Genomic DNA, 24792 nt, shown 5'->3' with positions numbered 1-24792 from the left:
GGAGGTCAAAGTTCACGTCATGGCGGTGGTTGAAAGTTGACTTCTAGACAACACATATTTTGTTTGCTTATCTCACTCCCCCATCAGGTATATTTTTTCTCACGAATGGTCACCATATTCGATAACTGGTATAACGTAATTAGGTCATTTTAAGCGTAGAATCAATCGATCGAAAGTAAATTTACCTTGTGTTAGAAGTGTTGACATTTGTTTCTGTGATTTACATGAATGAACTCGTGATCACCAGCACTTTTCGAGTGTTTCCGCATAATGGCAGGATTAAATATCCAACGCACTAAAGGCATTACGGCTCTCTGTTACATTCTTCACGAGATCAGATTATCGTCCTAATTATGGGAACGAGCGGACTGTATGTTGTCAAGAATAAGTTAAGCGGAACCGTCTTGCCTGTGACCTCATTCGTTTTCGATAAAAGATGTATTCCATGATAAGGTTTGAGATGATAGCATCAAATGAGCAAACGAGGTTTTTATTTCAGGATGAACCGTTGGTTGTAATGGTGTAACAAACGCAGACAAATTCCCTGTAATTTGCTGTAAACTGGGTATATTGTGTGTAACCTTTTTTCCAAAATACTTCTTGAAATTGTAGATTTAGTAATTCTAATTATCAGGGCCCCATACTTTAGTTAAACATAGACTTACAACTGTCATAGTGCTGGGATGACCTTGAGGAATGGGGCCCTGTCCTGTCCCATACATTGATAACAGTGATTGTAACTTCCATACCAGGACTTATGATTGTCGATAGATTTGATTATCTTCGTACTGTATACTGCTAGGTCTCCAAACCCCTCAAATGATTCTCTTAAATATATTCAGAGCTCCCAAAAATATATTTTGTCAGACAGGAGTTCAGTATAATGCATTCTTACGGATAGATTTACGGACTAAGGCTTAGATACAATGGTGTTTAGGAGATGAATTGAAAAATGGTTCTGCCTGTAACCCCAGCTTGAAATGTATGCTAATTTTTAGGATTATTTCTAGGGTTAAGGGACCCTTGAAGGTCCCACGGTAGAAAACGCCTTCAGCAACCCAAGCTTGCCATAAAAGGCCACTATGCTTGTCGTAAGAGGTGACTAACGGGATCGGGTGGTCAGGCTCGCTGACTTGGTTGACACATGTCATCGGTTCCCAATTGTTCATGTTGTCGGTCACTGGATTGTCTTGTCTAGGCTCGATTATTTACAGACTGCCGCCATATAACAGAAATATTGCTGAGTGCGGTGTAAAACTAAACTCACTCATTCTAGGGTTTAGGGTTAAATTTGCTATGTTTTCAGTTTCAGAGTTGTGAAGGTAGATTAAGTAACTGAATTTGAAAGCTTTACAAGTGCCAAATCAGAGTTGGAAACTTCTCTGTTGGCTCTTTTGCATAAAACGCAAAAAATAACGGTGGACTCTTTCCTTCTTTAATGGGAAATACTAGTAACACTCCAACTCTCAGTTGTCTCACCAGTTGACAGCGTCAGAGGATGAACAAACTGGGATTTGGAGAGAGGGGAAGAGGGGTTGAGAGGTTTTTGGGTACCACTTTTTAGTACCAGTGAAATCCATATTAACATGATTAAGTCTCATACTTGATGAGATTATGTTTACCTTAATGTTCCTCTTGCAAATTCAATTACATGTGTGAATATATATTAGATTTCTAGTGATGAATATATACCATGGTATGTAGGATGCACATGACTGAACAGCTAGAGATTAGTTGAGATTTAAAAAAGGAATAATAATAAAGAGTTGAATGATCAATCACTGTGGATTTCTCAAATATTTGTGTGTTCTTTTACTAAATCAGATGGACCCTGGTCCCTGTGTAAAAATGCCATGTATTATGATGATAAGATGTGTTATTTTGTCAAAGGGTGCCAAAGAACACTCAGCAGATATTTCATGTGTCTTTGTGAAAATAACGATGCAAAAACCTTTCAATGATCCAGTTATGCTTAAAGTGTTGTAACTATTATGTCATCCAGTTTATTCTTATACAAACAGTAAACATCATTTAAACTTGTAAGTGCAGATTTCAGGAATACTATTGTGGCTGCAAGAATATGTGCTTCATTTGTCCTGGTCCTATAATAAACTAACACAAAAGCTCTTGTCGTCCAGAATAGGCTGACATTAAGCTGTGAGATTGAGAGTGCCACCAATAAATAGTTCCATGGTGTGCAACACTAGGTTTTGAATCATTTGAATTGGTCAGATTTATCCCACTTTCCATTGGATGAATCATGGTGAGTATTATTTGCATAATTTGAGGGCACTGAGAAAATATTTCATTTATGTCATTTCAGTATATAAACTAAATCATGGCATGCAAATAAAGCACTACTCTGATGATCACATGTTCAAAGAATTAGCCAATTACCGATGACTCTATTGAACATTGTTGTCAAACGAGATGGGTTTTCTGAAGAAAGTCACGCGTGCTGAGTGTGCTATGTTGACAATGGGACAATGTAAAACACCTGATACATACTAATGTGATCAGTTGAGACACAGGTTAAAATATCCTAAGATATTTAGAAATTTTTTAGTATTAAAATGTAACAAAGACATATACAAATGTAACAATTAAGAAATTCTTTGAACAGCTTAAGTATGGGGATTTTGTTTGTTTGTGTGGATATTAATGGATATATTCCTTGAACTTGGTAACTGCCTGATATTTTATGTTTTGGGGTTGTAATTATGATACTTTTGCATGTATTTGCGGTAGCATTAGACGGTGAGGCCTCAGTGGTTACTGATTAAACTATTCCATGCATAAATATCATCTGGCAGTAAGAATCAATTGTGCCAAAGTGTTGTTAAATTTTTAAAATATTTTGAGAAAGCTACACCTAAAATAACTTGATATTGGAGTATATTATTTGTTATTAAAACAATTTCATCCTATCACTGCACCAAAATTCGTCCAAGATATATTTGAGGATATTGTTTAAATGGAATCATGGGTAGATTAGTGGAAAATATGCATAGAGCTGATAGCTTGTTTCTGACATTTTATAAGAGCCTATTTTACACTATATGGCAAAAGTCTGAAAGTGATCAAGTCTGGACCAGATGATCAACAGCACGAGCATTGTTCTACACACAGCTTCGTGATTCTTTTAAGAAGCAATCATCAGAAATATATGTCAGTTTTGTGTAAAGAAAATATCTAGTGTATATCAGTTGTTATTCTATATAGTTTCTCTTGCTTCAATCCTCTGATAGTCATCTCTTTCCGCAGCATTGACCACAAGTCAAATCAGTCTACATTATTGTCCATAATGAAGACATTTTGATTCTGCAAAAATAAGCTGATTGATATAACCAGCACACAAAGTTGGCAATCGAATCCACTCATCTACTGCATTGTCCACAGGAATGGAAATCTTACAACTGGTAGTCTGAACCACATAATTTGTTACCCCTCTGACAAGTCTCTGAGAGGACTGAAGGCGTACTGTCTTGCTTTAATGTGTTTGAATAAAGATGGTGATTCAGTCAACTTCAGAGTTCAACCTCAGATAGTTTTCTACATGTGTCTGAAACAGCTTTCCCCAGACTCCAGAGCCTAGATTTTCGCAGCTCTCTTAGCGCTAAGATAGTCATAAGTTAATAGTAATGTATGTCATTTACGACTATCTTAGTGCTAAGAGAGCTTCGAAAATCTAGGCCCAGAAAAACAATTCAGACAGTTTGCACCTAACTTGAGACTGGTGTACCTTGACAGGTAATAGGGGCCCCAATTTCTGGAAACAGACTTATTTTTTGTTCAAATTTCAAACTGAGTTTGACAATTTGAAACAGCTGAGTTTTTAACTCAGCTCCATTTTTAAGATAAAAATACTCAAACAGCTTAATTGTTCTACTCACCAAAATCAAAGTGTCTTCTATGTTTGAGTGTAATATTGATTTTATTTCATTCTGGGAAGTGCGTTTTCTCAAATTTGAGTAAAAACTCTAACTTAAGTCAAAACTCAGACGTCAGTTTGTTTCGAGAAACAAGGCTGGAAATCTCATTTTGTATAACATAATTTAAGGGAAGATTATTGTATGTCAAACCATGAACACTATTATTTTCACCAGTGCACATGTAACTTATTCCTGGCAGGTTTTGAAGAAAATATTGCATTTCTATCCATGGTTTACTGAGAAGAGAAGGAGTTTCTGTTTTGGTATGATATGAAACCATTATATGATCATGTTTAAGACAAGATATAAAATATCTTAACAATAAGTGTCAGTATCATGTTCTTGAATTTTTTGCTTCACATTAGAATAAGTGCTGCAGGTATAAGACTTACGCCCATTAACAATACCAAGCTTATGGTTTTCATTACAACTTACTGTTGGTTGTACTTTATGTGTATATATCCTCTAATACTAACTGTATGCTACTCCCCTATGATGAAGACACATTAAATAAACAATAAAGGTCAGCTACTCTAGAAGTGTAGCTAGTTGGGAATAAAACCCTTATATGGCAGTAAATCAGTGCTTGCTATAGCTCAAAATACAACTCTGATATCTCCAGGCATTTAAGCCATTCAGCAACAAGTGAAATTCAGTAAGTTTGATTAAGCCACCCTCAGTATATAAGCCCACCCTTTCACGCAGCAAAGAATGCAGTAACATTTTGAGCTTATGAGGGTCTGCTTGGCTGAGCATGTGCTTGAAATACCATGGCTGACTTGTCATGTGTGTCAGATGTAGAGATTTGTTTTTTGTTTTATTTGTGGACAGTGGGCAGTTCTGAAAATTCACAATAGAAATGCATTCTTACTGTTGTACATGGTTGTTCAGTTTTTTATATATAATATATTTTAGTTACAAGCACTTTTAGAGAAACTTGGTGTTATTGTAAGCAGTTGTACTTTTTATGTTTCCTGTGCTCTGTAAGTATTTGAGGGAGAACACCGCCACCTAGACTAATGCTTAGACTCTGAATACTAGTATATATGATTTTGATAGTAAGAGACAAACATATTTTAATTGAAAAGGGAGATCAGAGTTTCAGAACCTGAGGAAATCTAGGCTTGCTTCATCTGAGGTTTTAGCATTGCAGAGAGGGCTAGGCAGCTGTTAAAATAATGTGGTTCAGGGACTATGAGACAGACTAACCACTAGGCTGTTATGGTACATACTATGAAGTATGGTGGGTCAGCCAGTCTTTGACGTGGTCAGACAGGGTTAGATATGGTTGGCTGCATGACACTGTAGCCATGGGCCTGATACAAGAGATAGGGCATTGGACATTACTTTTCATGTCAACTATTGCATTGTCTTGTTGAGATTATTTATAGGTCGCTGTCATCTCCCAGAAATATATGTTTCAAGTCTTGGTGTTTAAATTTGTGTTGTATAACAAGACTAAGAGTGAGTGAGCTTAGTTTTACACTGCTTTAGCTTGGTAACTGTACGAGAATCAGCACCACAGCATCACTTGGGGAAATTATTAAGCACTGGTTACTCTTTAAGTTGTAATCCTCAGACCACATGGCCTTTTGACATACACTCATTGTGTTATTTTTATCTCAGATTCAGATAAAGGTGTAAGAACATACAGTGACACCTTGAGTTTCTTAAGATAAAGAAGGGAACGTCCATAAATTCCCACTGCCAAATGTACATCATACTGATTATACCCATGCTCTTTAGTGTGCACATAAACATGCTACCAGAAGATCAAAAATTAGTATTAACCGATTCAACAATCAAATAGCTTGTTTATCTATCATAATCACTTTTGTGCTACCAGAAGATCAAAAATTAGTATTAACCGATTCAACAATCAAATAGCTTGTTTAACTATCATAATCACTTTTGTGCTACCAGAAGATCAAAAATTAGTATTAACCGATTCAACAATCAAATAGCTTGTTTAACTATCATAAGCACTTTTGTGCTACCAGAAGATCAAAAATTAGTATTAACCGATTCAACAATCAAATAGCTTGTTTAAGTATCATAAGCACTTTTGTGCTACCAGAAGATCAAAAATTAGTATTAACCGATTCAACAATCAAATAGCTTGTTTAAGTATCATAAGCACTTTTGTGCTACCAAAAGATCAAAAGTTAGTAATAACCGATTCAACAATCAAATAGCTTGTTTATCTATCATATCTAAACCCACATTGTCATCACACTTACGCTTAATTGATTTATCACACAATTAAACCTTAATCTTAAATAATATGAGATTCTTGAGGAGCTTACTAAGGGGTGGGTATTGCTGAGAATTTTCATGTTGTGATATATTGCAAGATTTATTTTAACAAAAATAATACCTGCTTATAATCAAGTTAACACTTGATTTATGACGCAAAACCACAAAAAATGAAAACTTGTAATCATGACAAAATAAATATTATTTGGTTCAGATGAAACAAGGAAAAGAACAGTTTAACATCATCACAAGTTTGAACTAGTTTCTCCACTCTCAAAAATAGCTATGAGATTTTAGACAGCCATTTGATGAGTAAATGTCCGAAACAATTAGACTGAAAACATTGCTAAAAAGTTGGAACTGAATTAATTAACAAAATCAAACCGTAATTAACTAGACTTCCAGTGTGAAAAATGGAAATATCAGAAGATATCCGACCATTATGAAGTTTTCCTAATGCATGTCAAAATACCGGCTTATGATCATCTTATCACAATACATATCTATTTCATGTCAGAACCGGTAAATACTGGTAAACCAGTCATATTGTGCAGCCCTACAGTCCGTTTGAGTCAGAAACAGACCAATGAATTGCAAATTTTATCTTGTACAAAATTGCTACATATATGTCCCCCACTGCGACAGATAACAGGTTTTGTGTTTTCAATGATGATAGGTTCTTAAACTGTGTTTTTGGTGGTTTCCATGAAAGGTTCAAATATAAGAAGGCTGTTGGGTATTAGTAAATGATAAACATGTACTGTTTATGTTAATGTGGCAATTTTGTACAATGATAAAATTTGCAATTCATTGGGCTGCTTCTGACTCAAACGGACTGTGCCTGTTACAGTCACCCATTGATCACAGACCAACATGAAATCTCTAAACAAAGCCATTTTCTTGTGTCCCCCGCCGTGATATCACTGGAATATTGCTAAAAGTGGCGTAAAACCAAACTCACTCACTCACTCACTCACTCACTCTGAACAAAGAATGAAAAGTGAGGAAAACAGATGAGGAGTATCACAATTAATGTTTTGTATTTGGCTTCGTAGGTAAGTAGGATCAAAATTACAAAAAAATATGTTGTTCCTATGAATAGCCTACTGTTGAAAAACAAATGTTGTAAGCACTTTGGTCATGATGGTACTGATTTCTAAGGTAACGGATGTGTCAAACACTCAGATAAGTAGACCGTTTCCATTGGTCCCGACAGAGAGGGCTGAAGCAGTAGACCAGGATGTATTCAGTATTTTGTTTTCTGTTCGGTACTCTAAAATGTGCTTTGAATATATCGTATGTTTGGGTTTCATACCGAAAATATCATCCTACTCGCCTTATGCACCTTACTTTTGGAATATCATCATAAGTATTTCATGTAATTTTCTTTTAGACAACATGTTCATGTATCAACTGTTTCTGACATTTTGTGCTGCTATTGTCAACAACTCTTGTTTATTCAATTGTATGAATGAGATTTTTGTGAAGGTACTTTTGTTTGTGTCCCCATTCCAAGAAGATTTCTTCATGAAAATGTTCATCCCATTGAATTTTATCATTCATGAACCGAACCAAATTGTATTAAAGTGAGAGCTGTGTTGTGTGATGTGTATCAAACCGTGGCATGGCATACCGTTGCACCCCTACTGTCAAGTTCGACATGACAGGGTTTTAGTGTACTTCTGGGGTGAACAAAGATGTGTAAAATCCTGGATTCAGGGATAATCATGATGAAATAATATTATGATTTATGTGAGATAAAGCATGACTCTGAGGTTATGGCTGGGAAAGTAAGATCTGAGACAGGAGAGAAGTAAGATGTCTCTCCACCTGATGGTCGAGTGAAATCTATTGTATATGCCAGCCCCTCTCTGTATTTTTGGTGTGCCATTTATCAGATGATATGTGATATCAGCTTGGCACGATATGACTAGATATTTACGATGTGACTAGATATTTGTATAGCGCCGATATCCAGTTAGTTCAACTGCTCAAGGGCACTTTGACTTTTCCCTTGATCATTGGATGTCCATCACAATGGCACACAGTATTTTCAATCTCAACTCCCTGGAGATCATACAACTTTTGCAGCCTATAAGGTGCACTGTGTTAATGTGGCTTTCCCATCCTTATGAGGCACCCATTCGCAGCGGGATGGACTTGGACAAATAGTCATAGGACTTTGTCCATGTTTACTGCACATTTCTGTGCCCGCAACTAGGTGTTTGCACGTATTCATGTGGCCACCATATGGTCATCTGCCAATGGATTTGTCGGTTCTTTTAAGTGCACAGGGTTGTGTACTGCACACTAGGGGTTGTGACAACACTGAAAAAGTCTGCACACAAAGTTGACTCCCTTCAAGCTTTTTTACACTCGGTCACAGGTGGGCTCGATCCCCCCCAAGCTGGTGCATGATTTTCAAAGTCACTGATATGGATATGCATCATATTTGACAAAATGTTTCTTGTATTATTGTTTACATGTATCTTACACAAAAGTAGTCACACAATTATCGCATATTTTTTCAGACTGCAATATGCCACCCCAGTACGGGTGGATCATCCACTCGTCCGTCTATGAAGGCAGCAGCAACATCAGCAACAGCTCCACCAACTGCAGCGATGGCGTCCAGTGGGTGTGGGTTCTGATGGCAGATTGTGTTCATGACTGGAGAGGCCAAGCATCGGCCATCCTTGGACTCCTCTCGATGTTGCTGTGGATGATTGTGGGAATACCGTAAGTCAAGTCTGTCATAGTATCAGGAGTCATGTAGCTTTGAGGACACCAGGTCTTGTTTAGTTCTGAGGATGCAGGGGTCATGGGTGGTTGTAAGGACACCAGGCCTTGTATAGTTCTGAGGACGCTGGGGTCATGGATGGTTGTGAGGACACCAGGTCTTGTATAGTTCTGAGGACGCTGGGGTCATGGGTGGTTGTGAGGACACCAGGTCTTGTTTTGTTTTGAGGATGCTGGGGTCATGGGTGGTTGTGAGGACACGAGGCCTTGTATAGTTCTGAGGACGCTGGGGTCATGGGTGGTTGTGAGGACACCAGGTCTTGTTTAGCTCTGAGGATGCTGGGGTCATGGGTGGTTGTGAGGACACCAGGCCTTGTATAGTTCTGAGGACGCTGGGGTCATGGGTAGTCCTGAGGACACGAGGCCTTGTTTAGCACTGAGGATGCTGGGGTCATGGGTAGTCATGATGACACCAGGTCTTGTTTTGTTCTGAGGATGCTGGGATCATGGGTAGCATCGGACTCCTTTCCACATTGCTGTGGATGATTTGGGGAATATTGTAAGTAATGTCTGTCATAATATTGGAAGACATGTGAATACTCTGGGTTTGTGAATACTGTGTAGGAAGTGTTGAGGGAGAATGGGACTGTTAACATTGGGAATGTGGACAGAACATCGCAAGGGTAGCAGTGGGGATTTGGGTAGTACATGGGTTAATGACAGCATAACTGTATAACCCAAAAACTGTTCAATATTTTTTAGACTAAAATTAGTAGATATAACCAACTGAACCTATGGTTGTGCCTTTTGCTGTTTTTTTGCAGATTTTTGGCATTTTTATATTTTTTGTTTTCCATGGAAACATTTAAAGATGCTGGGATTGTGGATGGAATGGGGACACCAAGTCTTGTTTAGCTCTGAGGTCTCTGGAGTCATGGGTTGCTGCAAGGACCACACACCTTGGTTAGAGCATCCGCCTCGTCATACCAAGAGATGTTCAACTATGGTGCTTGTTGGTCCCTGAATGGCACTCTGTGTTAATGGGGACAAGAAGCTCTGGTTAGCTCTGAGTCAGTATAATGTATCTGAATGTAGTTTTCATGCTTAACTGCAACATGGTATCGCAGTGACCTAGCACTATAAAACCAGCTTAAGTATGGGCTAGTACAAGCATGCATGTTGTCACACGAGTGAAATATTCTCAAGTATGAAGTTAAACCCACTTTCACCTCACCTCTGAGGATGCTGAGGTTGAGAAGTAGTTGTGAGGACATCAGTCATGAACAACAGATGAAATAGTCTACCTTTAATTAGTTCTTGTTAACATTTCATGGCGATACAAATTTGATGCTTCCGTGCTGTTAATCATTTGAAGCACTCATACAGACCCTGTTATTGGCCAGGAACATGAACAAAGACTGATCTCAAAGGAAGGCGTTTCCATAGACAGATACACGTGCAGACCAGATAAGTACTTGATCTAAAATGTGCTTGATATTTCCTTACAGTCAGATGGTAAAGAACTGTCGGAACCTGAACGGTATGGCTGGCGTGTCCTTCTTTCTGCTGGCCCAGTGGTTTGCAGGTGATGTCACGAACTTGGTGGGTTCCATTCTAACACACCAGCTGGAGATTCAGGTAACTACATTATGGCATGGAGTCTATCTTCTTTTCTACGTCAACACTGATGAGCACCTTACTTTGGAAACTTGGCTCAATATACCATCTTGTTGTTCTTCACAGATCAAGAGGATTTGTGCAACCCCCCTTTTTGGCACTGTGATTGTTGAAAGGTTTCAGTTTTAGTAATTGTCCAGGGTCTCCTTTCAGGAAGCAGCCTTTACCATGGTTTACCTTAATGCCCATTCTTTATCACTACACTAAGTATGTCGTAGTGACTTACGATCACCTTATTGCTTTAAAAAAGGAGCCCCTGGTCCCCCATCCTCAGTATGATCTTAGATCAGAGATATTCGCAACTTCTTTTACCTTTCGAATGCTGTATATTGCAGGGTTTGAAGTAACCTGGGCCCATTTACAAAGTGATCTTAGCGCAAAGATAATCACAACTTCTCTTACCTTTCGAATGCTGTATATTGCAGGGTTTGAAGTAACCTGGGCCCATTTACAAAGAGATCTTAGCGCAAAGATAATCACAACTTCTCTTACCTTTCGAATGCTGTATATTGCAGGGTTTGAAGTAACCTGGGCCCATTTACAAAGTGATCTTAGAGCAAAGATAATCACAACTTCTCTTACCTTTCGAATGCTGTATATTGCAGGGTTTGAAGTAACCTGGGCCCATTTACAAAGTGATCTTAGCGCAAAGATGATCACAACTTCTCTTACCTTTCGAACGCTGTATATTGCAGGGTTTGAAGTAACCTGGGCCCATTTACAAAGTGATCTTAGAGCAAAGATAATCACAACTTCTTTTACCTTTCGAATGCTGTATATTGCTGGTTTTCACGTGGCCTGGGCCCACTTACAAACTGATCTTAGTGCAAAGATAATCACAACTTCTCTTACCTTTCGAATGCTGTATATTGCAGGGTTTCAAGTGGCCTGGGCGTATTTACAAAGTGATCTTAGCGCAAAGATAATCAGAACTTCTCTTACCTTTCGAATGCTGTATATTGCAGGGTTTTAAGTGGCCTCGGCCCATTTGCAGAGTGAACTTAGCGCAAAGATAATCACAGCTCCCATACATTTTCGTTGACGAATCATAATGGCAGCATTTGGATTACTTTGTGGCTCCCTTTCCCTGATTTGGTTATGAACAGACTGCCATTACACATTGTGCCAACATTGTGCCAACTCGTGTCTGAGAAATGACTAAACAGAAATGGTCATCTCAGCACATGGTTAGTTGACAGCATTATCTTGACAACACCAGTTTGTGTACTCTATGTGAAAGCAGCACATGCAAATACGTGCTTAGCAGTGTAGTGTTGGACAGCGTCTTCAAGAGAACACTTTTAGAGTGGAGATTATGTGCTTTGCAATAATGATAGTAATATGTTGCTGATCTCCATACGGAACAGGGCATGCTTTTGGAAAAGAGATAGAGTATTGTCAGTTGTTATTGAACATATGGTTCTGCAGGCCAGATTTAAAGGTAGTTTAGGAAGGAGAATATCAGGGCTGAAGGGGAACATTTCCGTAGCCCAGGAACAGAGTGTTTGGAGGATCTGGCACAAAATGTCTCCAGACAAAATGTATGCTTGTGTAAAATTACACAAATGTTAATTTTTCTTGGGCAGTATGTGCCACATTTAACTTCTGCAAGTTATAAAAAGCTTCATTTTATAAGCTGACAGAAAATAGGTAACACAGAATGGTTGTGTGTGTTTCATGAGTGATGGAGGAATACAATTATACATCAGATTGCTGGTTGATAACATTATACACACTAACGTGCTGTGATCTATAAAGATGTTTCCTACATCCTTATCTTTTCAGGTGTATGTTGCTGTGTACTATGTGGCAGCGGATGTGGTGTTACTGGTGCAGTATATCGCCTACCTTTGTCGTAAGCGGAAACTTAGTGGTACGTTAAGACTTTATCCATGATCAACAAGAGGCCTCGGCTGACAAAAGAGAACACTTTAAAGAATCACTGTTGCTGACATTATGATGGCCAACATATTGATGCCTGTGTAGGTGGTAGTTGTAAATGTGATATGAACTTCATTATCATAATTATCATAATAAACTGAACTCCGCACTTGCCTAAAAGCATGCTAGATAATGAACACTATTACCCTGAATAACTCGAGCTGCCTGTGAGACACTTGAAACTTAATGGTTATATGATGTACCCATTTCTGGCTGGATGTACGGAGATGACTGAGTCATGAATGTATGAGTACATCAGATGCATCCATGTTCATTATTATTATATGCCTGCTGTATCTTGAATGATGTTACACCCAACTGTGACCTACAGGTGACCAGGATGGCGACAGACTTGTACAGCCGGTGTTGTGTATATCAGGGCTGTTCATGTTCAGCTCCTTCGCTTTCTTCAAAAACATCCTACCTCACTCCATGACCACAGGCAATGACATCGCAAACTTTGTGGTTACCCATCATGCATCAGGCCGAAATCTTCTCACAACAAATGTTGGCATGAAGGTGTTTTATGTAAGTGATGTGTCTTTGTTTTACCACTTAAGTGCCAATTAGGAGTCTAGGATAGAAATGGTCCCACCTTGGTTGGTGCTGTAATCAGGTACAAAATGAAGTGTAAAATTTTTATGTTGACTGAAAAATATTGGGAAAAAAATATCCAAAATTCATTTGGGACCCATTTAACTGCCCAAACACCCCCCTATGCTTTGTAGGAGAAAGTGATGAGTGTATTGCAGATATTGTTGATTTATTTTTTGTTTCCATTGCAACATTTTCTCTTACAGAACACTGTAGATGAGACTGGGTATGCCATTGGTGTGGTGTCTTCACTGTTTTATGTTGGATCAAGAGTGGCTCAGATAGTACGGAATGTGAGTGTGAAGTTTGTGGAATCTATCTTTTGTTGCCATGGAGTTTTATAGAATCAAGAATATTTTCCCTTTCGTGGCAGATTGTTTGTTCAAAATTGTTGTTTCAGTATAGTACTGTTTTCTAAATTGTACAAAGCATGACAGGCTGGCATAAGGTCTATCTAGATAATTGCCTTTTCTATTTTCTTTTAGACAAAAACTGACTTTACAGGGCCATGAATAGTTTGCAATATCTTGAAAAACGTTCGAAAATTTTGAAATTCTAGAAATGAAGCAGTTGATTACATACACTACACTCCGAAGATATCAAATTGAAGTGACAGTTGCAATGATATATGGAAAATGGCACTCATGGCAAGTGCTGTATCTTTGCCCAGTAATTTATATAAATGGTTTAACAGTGCAGCCATCATAATGCTTTATATATGTGAATGAAATTCTTCTTTTACTGTCAAGGAATAGCCTAAAGTTTTAAGATATATATTTAGTTCATAAAGGCATCAATATGGAATTTGTGTATTTATTATTATGTTGAAATCTGCTATGTTACATTGCCTGAAGTTATGAAATGTATTTGGGGTGGCTTAACTGATGTTTTCATATGAGTGAAGCTGACTCATTGAGAAATATTGAAAATGGTGTTTGAAGAAGTTAAAAGTCAACTCAGTGACTTTTTGCTTTTCAGTACAAGTTGAAGTCAACAGAAGGCTTGTCAAAGGTGATGTTCGTGCTGGCTGTATTTGGTAATCTAGCTTACGGTCTAGCGATCATTGTGCACTCTTTGGATGGTGTATTCCTGATTCGACACTTGCCATGGATTGTTGGAAGTCTGGGAGTTATCTTCCTTGATGTAACAGTATCCTTGACCTTGTGTGATCAATTTAATGTTATATGATAGAAATTCTAATAACCTTGATACTTAATTTCACAAGTGTTAAAGACTTAGATGTTCATCATGATATAAAAATCAATGGACATAACTAATCGTTTCCTCAGAAGGAACATTGGGGTATCATTAAGCATGTGCTTCTTACACTGTAGACCCAAGTTTGATACTGCATGAAGGTACAATGTGTGGAGCATGTTTCTGGTGTATCCCATCCTGATATTGCTGTAATATTGCCTAAAACTGCATTTAACCTCACTTTCTTACATACTCACTCACTCAAAAAAATTAATCTGTGTCTAACCATGCTTACTCACACTTTTGGGGCATTGGTGTAGCCTAGTGGTAAAACACTTCTGTTTAGTCTGAATAGCTGGGTTTCAATTTCTGTCGTGGGTATATCATTTGAAGTAAATTTCTAGCGTCACCTGCCATGATATTGCTGGAAAAGGTGCTAAAGGTGGCATAAAAACTCATCACTGTCTCACTGACATTTTGACTTTTGCGCAACCCTTTTGTTTTCCTTAACAGTTCTCAGATATTGGTACAGTTCCATTATTATGAACAGAGGAACTTTGATTCCTTGTCCAGGGCACCCCTTGCTGCGGATCAAGTCATCAATGTTGACCCATCCTCTTTCTAACTGATGACCAGCCTTGATTCAGTAACCTCATGACCTTGAGGAAAGGTGACATTGACTGAAAATGACCTTGACCTTAATTGAAGCAAAGTTTGCTCAAATAACGAAAGTTTAGTTGTGATAATCTGGTGACTGTAACTGGGTGTATTAGTAACTGGTTCAGCCATGGAAAGTGTTGACCCAGATTTTGCTCACTGTTTTTTGTAAGTCTTAGATATTTGATTTTTTGGGCTGAATGCATTTTCAAACAATGGGTCATTGTGGTAACATATGATTGTTTCCATTGCACAAAAACAGAACAGTTGGTTGTCCATGACTTATTCATCCTCGATATCTCCAGGGTATACGCTCCGATATGTCTCCACTATACCCTGGACGCATCTACGGCTCTGTCAGATAAATTTATTACCTCCCTTTGCTGGCTCCGCCTTCTCACAGTAGCCAATCAGCTAGGCCGCCGTTACAACAGAGCTTGCCAGTGTCAACAAAGGTAGCGGTCACAACTGCGAAGGTTTGCCCACAGTGCGTCTCAGATTTTAGGGAAATCATACAAACAAATTGATAGGTCGGAAACTTTAAAACAACATATGAAAGAACTCCTTCTACCTCTTCCAGAGAACCTCTGCATGGTTTGTGTTGCCATGTCTAATCGGTTAGATAATTCAAAAAACGAAAGTGAGTTGTGATTGGTTCGCTCAACTGGATGAAAAGACAGTCAAGGGAGGTAATAAATTTATCTGGCAGAGCCGTAGATGCGTCCAGGGTACAGTGGAGACTTATCGGAACGTATACCTTGGAGATTTCGAGGATGTGACTTATTATGATAAGAACGATCTTTCTGACTCATTTCTCTTGCTGTCAAAGTTTTCCTTTTATCAACTGAATCTGTTCACAAGCAAGACATCACAATCCCTGTCCAGCATAACTGTAAGGATTTGATGTAATTTGTACAAAAACAATGTTTCGTTCAATCATATTTTCTACTCAGAATGAGTTAAAGAGCCCCCAGGTTTGGAAGGCTGTAACAGATAACGGATTTACTTAAGTCATTGAAAAAAAAGTCTTGTGTTCTTTAACTCTCCTCTTTTAGTATTGATGAAAAGTAATGCATTCAAGGGTAATGATCAAGTTGATACGTAACATGCATTATGAAATGTGATTACTTGATTATGCTGATATTAATTCTGTATAGCTACTCAAGCTGTTGATCGCTGGATTGTCTGTTCCAGACCTGATTATTTACAGACCACCACCAAATAGTTGGAAAATTGCTGAGTGTGGTGTTAAACAATATTTATTCAATCAGTCAGTCAGTCAGTCATTAGTTTTATCCTTTATACTTACTGTAATCTCATTTTATATATTTTACTCTCAATTCCTGATTTACATATTTTATGGAGCCTTTTCTTTGATTTTATCTTCATTGTCTGAATCTCAATGAATTTCTCAAACACATACAGCTAAGGTAGCTCAGATATGTTATCAGTTTGTTTTAAGTACTAGGTTTATGGACACTGCTACCAAACATTCCTCTCACACTGAATAAATAGTTATGTATTTCATGTCAGATTTAATCTAATGTTAGTGACAAAATAACAATACCAGAAAAATATTTTCATTCAGAAAATGCTCATTTGTTGCAGATGTTGTGGTCACTTTCAAAAAAATTATTTAAATTTCATCAGCAGACCTCACGAATTGTTAAATGGCATTACATGCTCATTTGATATGATCTGACTTTCTTTGACAAGGATTTGGATATTTTTTCCTTTCAAAAGCATTTGGTGTTTTACTGTCTCACAAGGCATTGTCACTGTTTACATGTATATGTTAGTTCTGCAGGAGAATGATCTGTCTGTATAAACTGACAAAAATTTTACAACTTAAGTAAAGATAATCTATTAGCTAATTTTACAACAGTCATAAATTAAAGCTACAAGCTGACTGATTGACAAAGAGAAAGTCATGTTTTTGATAATTTCTTTTCCAAAATTTGGAAACTTGGGCTAAAGCATTGTGATGTGAGCATTGTATTATCATATGTCATATTGAGTTGAATTCTGAAGTAACATGGCAGTTTTTGTTCTTTTCTTTATATTCATTTTTCCAGTCTAGGTGTTTGATTGTCATGGAAGCCATTCCAGACATAATAATGTCTCGTTGGTTGGGGGCACATCCAAAGAGAGTTCTGACCATGCTTGTCGTAAGAGGCGTAAGAGGCGACTAACGGGATCGGGTGGTCAGCCTTGCTGGCTTGGTTGACACATGTCATCGGTTTCCAATTTGTGCAGATCGATGCTCATGTTGTTCATCAGTGGATTGTCTGGTCCAGACTCAATTATTTACAGATCGCCACCATATAGCTGGAATATTGCTGAGTGCAGCTTAAAACTCAACACTCGCTCACTCACTCACTCACTCACTCACTCACTCCAAGGGGCGCTGGGGTAGCCTAGTGGTTTAAAGTGTTCGCTCGTCATGCTGAAGACCCGGGTTCGATTCCCCACAATGTGTCAGGCTCATTTTCTGGTGTCCCCCGCCGTGATATCGCTGGAATATTGCTAAAAGCGGCGTAAAACCAAATCCACTCACTCACTCACTCACTCACTCACTCCAAAGAGAGTTTATCATTAAGGCCCTTTAAGGTTTTAGCTGTATCGTTTTGTCCAGAATATATTTCCATGTATCGAATAGTCAGTTCAGAAATGCAGCAGATCTTAAATTCCTCAAATCAGGATCAATGTATTGCTGCTCAAGAATACCTTTTGATTGAATGAAAACTTCCTCCTTTTCCATTTGAAGAAGGTCAGTTTTTGAAACTGAAAAAGGCGGTGAGATAGCCTAGTGGCTAGTGCTGAAGTTGTTCTCTCATCATGCCGAACACCTGGGTTTGATTATTCTACTGTTGTGTTGAACTTAAAGGTACCTTCATAAATCCTGGGGTGATGGGGTAGCCAGTGGTGAAAGCGTTCACTTGTCACACCAAACACCTGGGTTTGATTCCTGACATGGGTATAATGTAAGGAGCCCATTTCTGGTGTCTCCATCGTGATATTGCTGGAATATTGCCAAAAGCGGCATAAAAGTCTGTCAGTCACTTAAGGTTGAGTCAGCTTTTGTAAATGGTATTTTCATGTTCATATGGATACAAAATATTTTTTATGAATGTTGCATGCTGTAAGAAGCTGAAAATATATTTTGTGTGTCAGTATATTTGTACATATGTCTGCACAATGTTGTATTTATTAAAATCATGGTAGTGATGCAATACTTCAGGAAGTTGACATGTTGATCTGTACATTTATATGATGTTTTTTTGATACATGTACTACTAACATGTGATGAATGTTTTTTGTTCATTGTCCTTCACAAGTCTTGACTTTGCAGTATTCTTCACCGTGTAAATGTAACAGTAAGCATTATGCAGTAATATCACAATTCATCATATCCCAGGTGCTCGTCTATGCATGTCTATGTTTTGTATGTGCTTTTGTCATGTGTGGTCATATGCTGTCAGGAATTTAGATATATATTCATGGGTCAGTGGGGAGTCTGGCATGAACATGTCCCAGGCAAGAACAGGGGTGTACAGATATCATCATGGGGTTTCTGATTGAGAACATGGGGGAGTCGAGATAAGAACATAGGCATCCCGGGCAAGGACATTGTGGCTTCAGTCAAGCTCATGGGGGTCCCAGGCCCTCGGCATGTAGCCTGCTTCTGTTGTATGTGACTGGTTCAGACCTATGATGGAACAGTGTCCAAAAGAGAAATGATTTGTTTATGTAAATTTATGTTTCAGTGAAATTTTTGCCAACTTGCTATGTTTGTTAACTGTGTCATTTTTTAATTTGTATGTGTACAGGGAGTAATATTTTATTCAAAGTAAAACATTTTTTGTGAGACCTCATGAGACTCTTCATCCCCTGATGACATAATGACATCCTCATTTCAGTTTAAAGATTTGAGAACTATTTGATTTTGGAAGGGAGGAGCTAAGGATTCAGGGCACCATGGTCATTCACCAATTGAAAGACAAATAAATCTCCCTGACTGAAATTTACTAACCCCCTTTTGTTTTTTTTAACAAATGAAAATGTAATGAAAACGATTCATTATTATTTATACCCAATGTTTATATGTTGTGAAATCATTTGGTGACATGTTTTCGTTAAATATGTATTTTTGGCATTTATCCAGCATTTTGTTTGAGTTCTCTCCCCTTGAAAAATCCATGAAAAACTGTCTTACTTTAGCAGTGTATGATACAAGAGCATTTATTATTGCTATTTATGTTATATATTTAGATTATGATTTTGATTATTTTTATTCACAGTGCTCCTGTAACGTTTCCGTACCCACTACATACAATAACTTCTCAGATTTTGTGACACAGTTTTGCCCTTATTTTGTGAGGCCGCGCTACTGTTAATGCAAACTGAAAGATCTGACATTGTATCCTCTTATAAACACTGAATGTGTCAGAGTTTATTCAGTTGGAAACAGGTTCAACATTGTTAGAGACGGTTTTTTGAATGAAATTTTTTATTTACTCTTTCATCAAACAAGTTTGTTTCTGTCCTCAAATTGCAACACCCCATGAAAATGACATGCTTGTAACAGCTTTATTCAAAAGACCTGCTTGAGTACAGACCCTGAACCATAGTATTTTCCCATCTTCTCAGCCCTGAGTGTAAAACTATGGCATGTCACTTTTCATAAATTTGGAACTAACTTGCAATAGTTGTAAAGGTTATTGTGGATGGGCCATTCCAATACTTTGTGATTAGTAATAGGATAAGGGCTTTTTTGTAATGTTATTACAATTAATGTAATTGAAAGTATGTTCCATCTTTTGTGCATTGAGCATATTCTCATAATCAATACTCCACAATATGTCTGTGATCTGACTTGTTTCTGTATATTCTATTTACATGCTGTCACATATTTTGAGTTTCCAAATGCGCTTTACCAGATACCTTAAATGTAGTATTCTTGCCAAAATAACAGGTATTGGTCACGGGCCCAAAGTACTTCAGTTCATGCTGTTAGAACTCTTCGTGTACAAACATGTGAAGATCCAGGTGAGAGTTGGACCTCAGCAACCCATGCTTGACAGTTGAAGTAGAGATTATGGATTGGCACCATTCTTAAATGCATCCCAGGCTTACATGACTAGCAATTCTCATGAATGAATGAATGAATGAATATATAAGTATAGTGCTTTGGGGGCCAAGGACAGATGCCTATAGTGTTTGGTCCAGATGTATTTTGGATATTGGGTATGTTTGATGTTCTAACCATTATTGGTGTTTGTATTGTATATTCCAGCAGAAAAGAAAATGCTTTTGTTTATACTGGTGTAGTCATATTGATTTGACCTCTAAATGTGTTATTTTCATCTGTGCTATGATAATATGACCTGTGATTTGTTTGTCAAACAAAGTAATTTTGAATTGCACCAAGTGCTAACTACACCTGTATATTTGTTTAATAGGAATTGCCCACATAGAGTTAACAGAAGAAACAGCTGGTTGATGGTCATCAATATTCATTATTATTTTGGAGAACCAGTATTTATAAATGAATACTGACATCAATGTAATAGTTTCATGGAGTAATATATTGTCCTTGTAGATATGATGTGTCAAGTGCAATGAAATATTGAGGTGAAATAAAACACCTTGTTCAAACATTACGAGATTTGTTTGCATTTTTCAAACTTGTTGAGACCTCTGTGATTTTGTCTTGTCTGCCGGGAGAATGGAAAAAAATTTGGTACCTTGCAATGTCGCACCAAAAGATGGTTGTCGTTGCCCTGCTTGGTGGCCGGTTAATATCGGGGTTAGAATTGGCCATCAGCAATCCATGCTTGTCGTGAGATACAATTAATGGGTACACAGGTGGTCAGGCAGGCTGATTTGGTTAACACTTGTCATCATTTCCTATTTGTGTAGGGACCCGTGAAGATCCAGGGTAGAATAGGCCTTCAGCAACCCATGCTTGCCATGAAAGGCACCTATGCTTGTCGCAAGAGGCGACTAACAGGATCGGGTGGTCATGCGCGCTGACTTGCTTGACCCATGTCTTCGGTTCCCAGATCGATGGTAATGTTGTTGATCACTGGATTGTCTGGTCCAGACTCGATTATTTGCAGACCACGGCCATATAGCTGGAATATTGCTGAGTGTGGCGTAAAACTAAACTCGCTCACCCCATTCGTGTAGGTCGATGTCATTGGTTCTAATTCGATTGTTTAGACTGCTGCCATGTAGCTGGAATATTTCTGAGAGCAGTCTTAAACAACGGCCAACCAACTCTATATGTCATTGTTATTAAGGAGATAATACCTGGACTGGTCAGCTTGGAGTTGGCCTTCTGAGTATGATGTGCCGCCTCCGTGGGGTAGTGGTTAGAGCATCTACTCGGAGATGGTACTTGACGGTCCCTTCCTGGCACTTAGCATTGGTGGGTACAACAAGGACTGGTCAGCTCAGAGTCAGGATAATATCTGAGTGGGGTATTCCTCCTTAACTGCAGCGTGGTATCTCAATGAGCTAACATTATAAACCAGCTTAAGTACAAGCAGCCACACATACACATGCATACACATCGTCATATGAGTAAAGTATTCTCAAGTACAACGTAAACCCAGCTTCGCCTCACCCTTGAGGAGGCTGGGGTTATGAGGTACATGTGAGGACATCAGAGAGCATGCATGCTGTCATCCTCGATATCTCCAGGGTATACGTATACACAAGTTCATATATCCGCAAACATACACATCAGCATGCCTCCCCTCTCCCTTTTCTGGTGTCCCCCCACCACGATATTGCTAGAATATTGCTAAAAGTGGCGTAAAACTAAACTCACTCACTCTCATCTGGCTCACAATCCTTTCTATATCACTACTGCATAAAACTAATTAACATGCAGTTCATGCAGAATTAATAATTTCACTCCTCGTCCCCAGACTGAAGTAACATGACAGAGCATAATCAACAGGTTTGCTAGTCGCGGAAATTAATCAAGGAAATGAATGATTTTAACAGTTGAAGTTAAGCAGTGTGGAAACGGTAGAAGTTAGGCAGTATGGATCACAGAGTATTTTGATGGTTGATATTGGTTGATCTTGTTTGACAGCTTGACACCTCAGAGATTTCTGACTAGATAAACTGAGGTCTTAACTCGATCCTTACAATCAGCTTCAAATGGTATGTTCTCTACAGGATCACATAACACCAATATGGAATCCTTGCACTGGTTGCTGGTGCATCTCGGATGCCTATATAAGATCCTACTGTACACATTCAAGGCAATACAGCACACAGCACCATCATATTTGCATGCACCTGTATCCCATATAAACCAACTATGTCTCTCTGAATCAGCCTTATTATACGAATATGATCAATGACTGAAATGTAAGGGGACAAGTGCTCTGACAAGGCAGTCGCAACACTTTTGGACAAGCTTCCATCTAGTTAGCCGAAAGCCGCGATGCGGTCCTATGCAATCAAGACATGACGCGTCTTGACTGTATAGGACCGCATCGCAGCTCTCGGATACCATCTAGTCTGAGAGAGTCTGCAACAATCAGCACCTTCAGAGAAAAGGCTCAAAGCACGTCTCTTTCAGATGTTCAGGCCTATCGCACAAACGGTGAACAAATCATCAAAACTGAACTCATATACACCAAAACATACCACATATCATCAACATAAGAAGATAAACTTCAGAAATTGCAACAATATCCTCCATAAATGAAACGAACGCCTCTGTAATTGGTAACTAATTAATCGTTTGAAATAGAAACAAAACTCGCGTATCGGCTACAAGTGCGGCTGAGAACGGTCGCCGAGCGCTCGAAACGGCAGGCACAACATCTCGAAACGGCAGACACAGCGTCTCGAAACGGCAGACACAGCATCTCGTAATGGCAGACACAGCGTCCCGAAACAGCACTCAATTGATGTTCAGTGTTGCATTTATCTTGCAAAGCACCTTAGAGTGAGCAGAAGTAGTTGAAATAGCGTGTTTATAATTAAGAAACTGAATCACCCATCTTTTGATAATCTTCTACATACTTAGTCGGCTTATTGATTTGATAACCGCTATCAGGGGATCATGTGTTGACTCGTCAAGCAAGTCCATCTGCACGACCACTCAATCAATTCATTTAACACAGACATATTCAAAACGAGAAGAATTGCTATGTTATCTCAAGAAATTATAGGTACTTTCCAAGTTCAGCTTGACACTTGCAAGTTATAATAAAGCCATATTCTACCTGCTACACAACTTCCCCCACCCAGTCATTGTAGAACCTGGGATTCAGGTTGTATATTCCAAAGACAAGCTGTACCACACGTACGCTCACTTTACTGCAGGCGTTGAACCGTGTTGTCAGTTCTCACTTGTCTGTTCACAACTACAAATGATCGCCATGGATGACTGGGCGTGTATTGTTGTCATGTGACAAGTGGTCTTGTTGAATTTTATGTGTCATGAACTGAGCTATTTGTTGTTAGTCATCGACACTGTAAACTTGTCACTGGTTACATGAAAGTGTTCATTCTGGATTAGAAATAATCTAAACTGATTTTTTTTAAGTTGGTCTGTTGTCCAGTGAAAATACATGCCAAAAGTAATGTATATAATTTCTGAAGACATGTGAATACAGACATAAGTGTATATTATTAAAATAAAAATGCCGTTTTGAGAACAGGCCAGACCAATTTTGTTTCTTGTTTTGATTTTTGTCATCAGAAAAAAGGCATGAAGGAAAATAAAAAAATGGAAAAAGATAATAATAATAATAATATAATAAAGTCAACTTCTGTAGCGTAATATCCACACTGAATGACATGCCTAGAGCGCTTAGAGGTAGGTGGAGAAGTGTTTTATAGATATGCCAGCCAGGAGAGACAGGTCTTGAGTAGAGTTTAAAACTAGACAAATTGTCACATGATTTCAGATTTTCTGGCATTTGGTTCCACTGGAGTGTTGCTGTGTGAAAGACCATTCACCATAGGCCTTTGTTCTTGTTCTCAGAGATGTAGATGGAGAAGCTCTTGCAGATAGAGTGGCGTGGTACCATGGATGCACTGGAATGTTATACACAATGTTTTGCATGTAATCCTCCTTTGAATAAAGAGTGCATACAACAGAGTATTGGTGTTATATGTGGGATAAGTCATGTGACTATAACCTAGGGCCGAACAGGCAGTTTGGGTTAACAGGGATAATAATAATCAGATTGTTTGGGCGCTTGCAGCATGAATAGTGCATGGAGAAATGCACTTGATACATGAACTAGCAGTAGCAGTAGCAGTAGTAGTGGTAGTGGTAGTGGTAGTGGTAGTGGTAGTGGTAGTGGTAGTGGTAGTGGTATGTTCTTGCATGGGGCACATGGCTGCAATTCTTGCTGTGTTTTGTACAAGCTGTAATTTGTTTATTAATCCCTTGGGAGATCCCGCTAGTAGAACATTGCAATGGTCAATATGTGATAATACCCATGTGCTCACCCGCTTGATTGAAGCATCTTTTGAGATCAGCTAGCAGATTTTGCTGATGTTACAGATGTGCATGTCAAGAGTGGAACCGAGATCTTTGACTGTAGGACTGCACAGTTCCAAAAGGCCAGACTTGCCAGAGGTTGGCAATGAGGGCATCAGCATTCACAGACACACACAGTGTCTTATACAATGACACCATTCATTTTGACCATTTCATACTCCATGTAATATGCTGTTTGTCATGTTATACAGTATTTATAACTATGCCTTAGCAACCTGTCATGAATTCTGAAAATTGTAAACAAAGATAAGAATG

General features: G+C 38.5%; 1 protein-coding gene across 1 annotated transcript; it reads left to right on the top strand.

Moving 5' to 3' along the window:
* Positions 1 to 10: 10 nt before the first annotated feature.
* Positions 11 to 20653, top strand: LOC137268608 (lysosomal amino acid transporter 1 homolog). Its single transcript, XM_067803180.1, has 9 exons — positions 11 to 87; positions 8720 to 8927; positions 10436 to 10565; positions 12390 to 12477; positions 12877 to 13073; positions 13346 to 13432; positions 14118 to 14288; positions 14857 to 19056; positions 19159 to 20653. The coding sequence occupies exons 2-8, from the start codon at positions 8728 to 8730 to the stop codon at positions 14959 to 14961; spliced, it is 978 nt and encodes a 325-aa protein (XP_067659281.1). The 5' UTR covers positions 11 to 87; positions 8720 to 8727; the 3' UTR covers positions 14962 to 19056; positions 19159 to 20653.
* The last annotated feature ends 4139 nt before the right edge of the window (positions 20654 to 24792 follow it).

This window comes from Haliotis asinina, chromosome 16 (assembly GCF_037392515.1).
Source record: "Haliotis asinina isolate JCU_RB_2024 chromosome 16, JCU_Hal_asi_v2, whole genome shotgun sequence".
NCBI classification, from domain to species: Eukaryota; Metazoa; Mollusca; class Gastropoda; order Lepetellida; family Haliotidae; genus Haliotis; species Haliotis asinina.
This window is presented reverse-complemented; position numbering and strand designations above follow the sequence as displayed.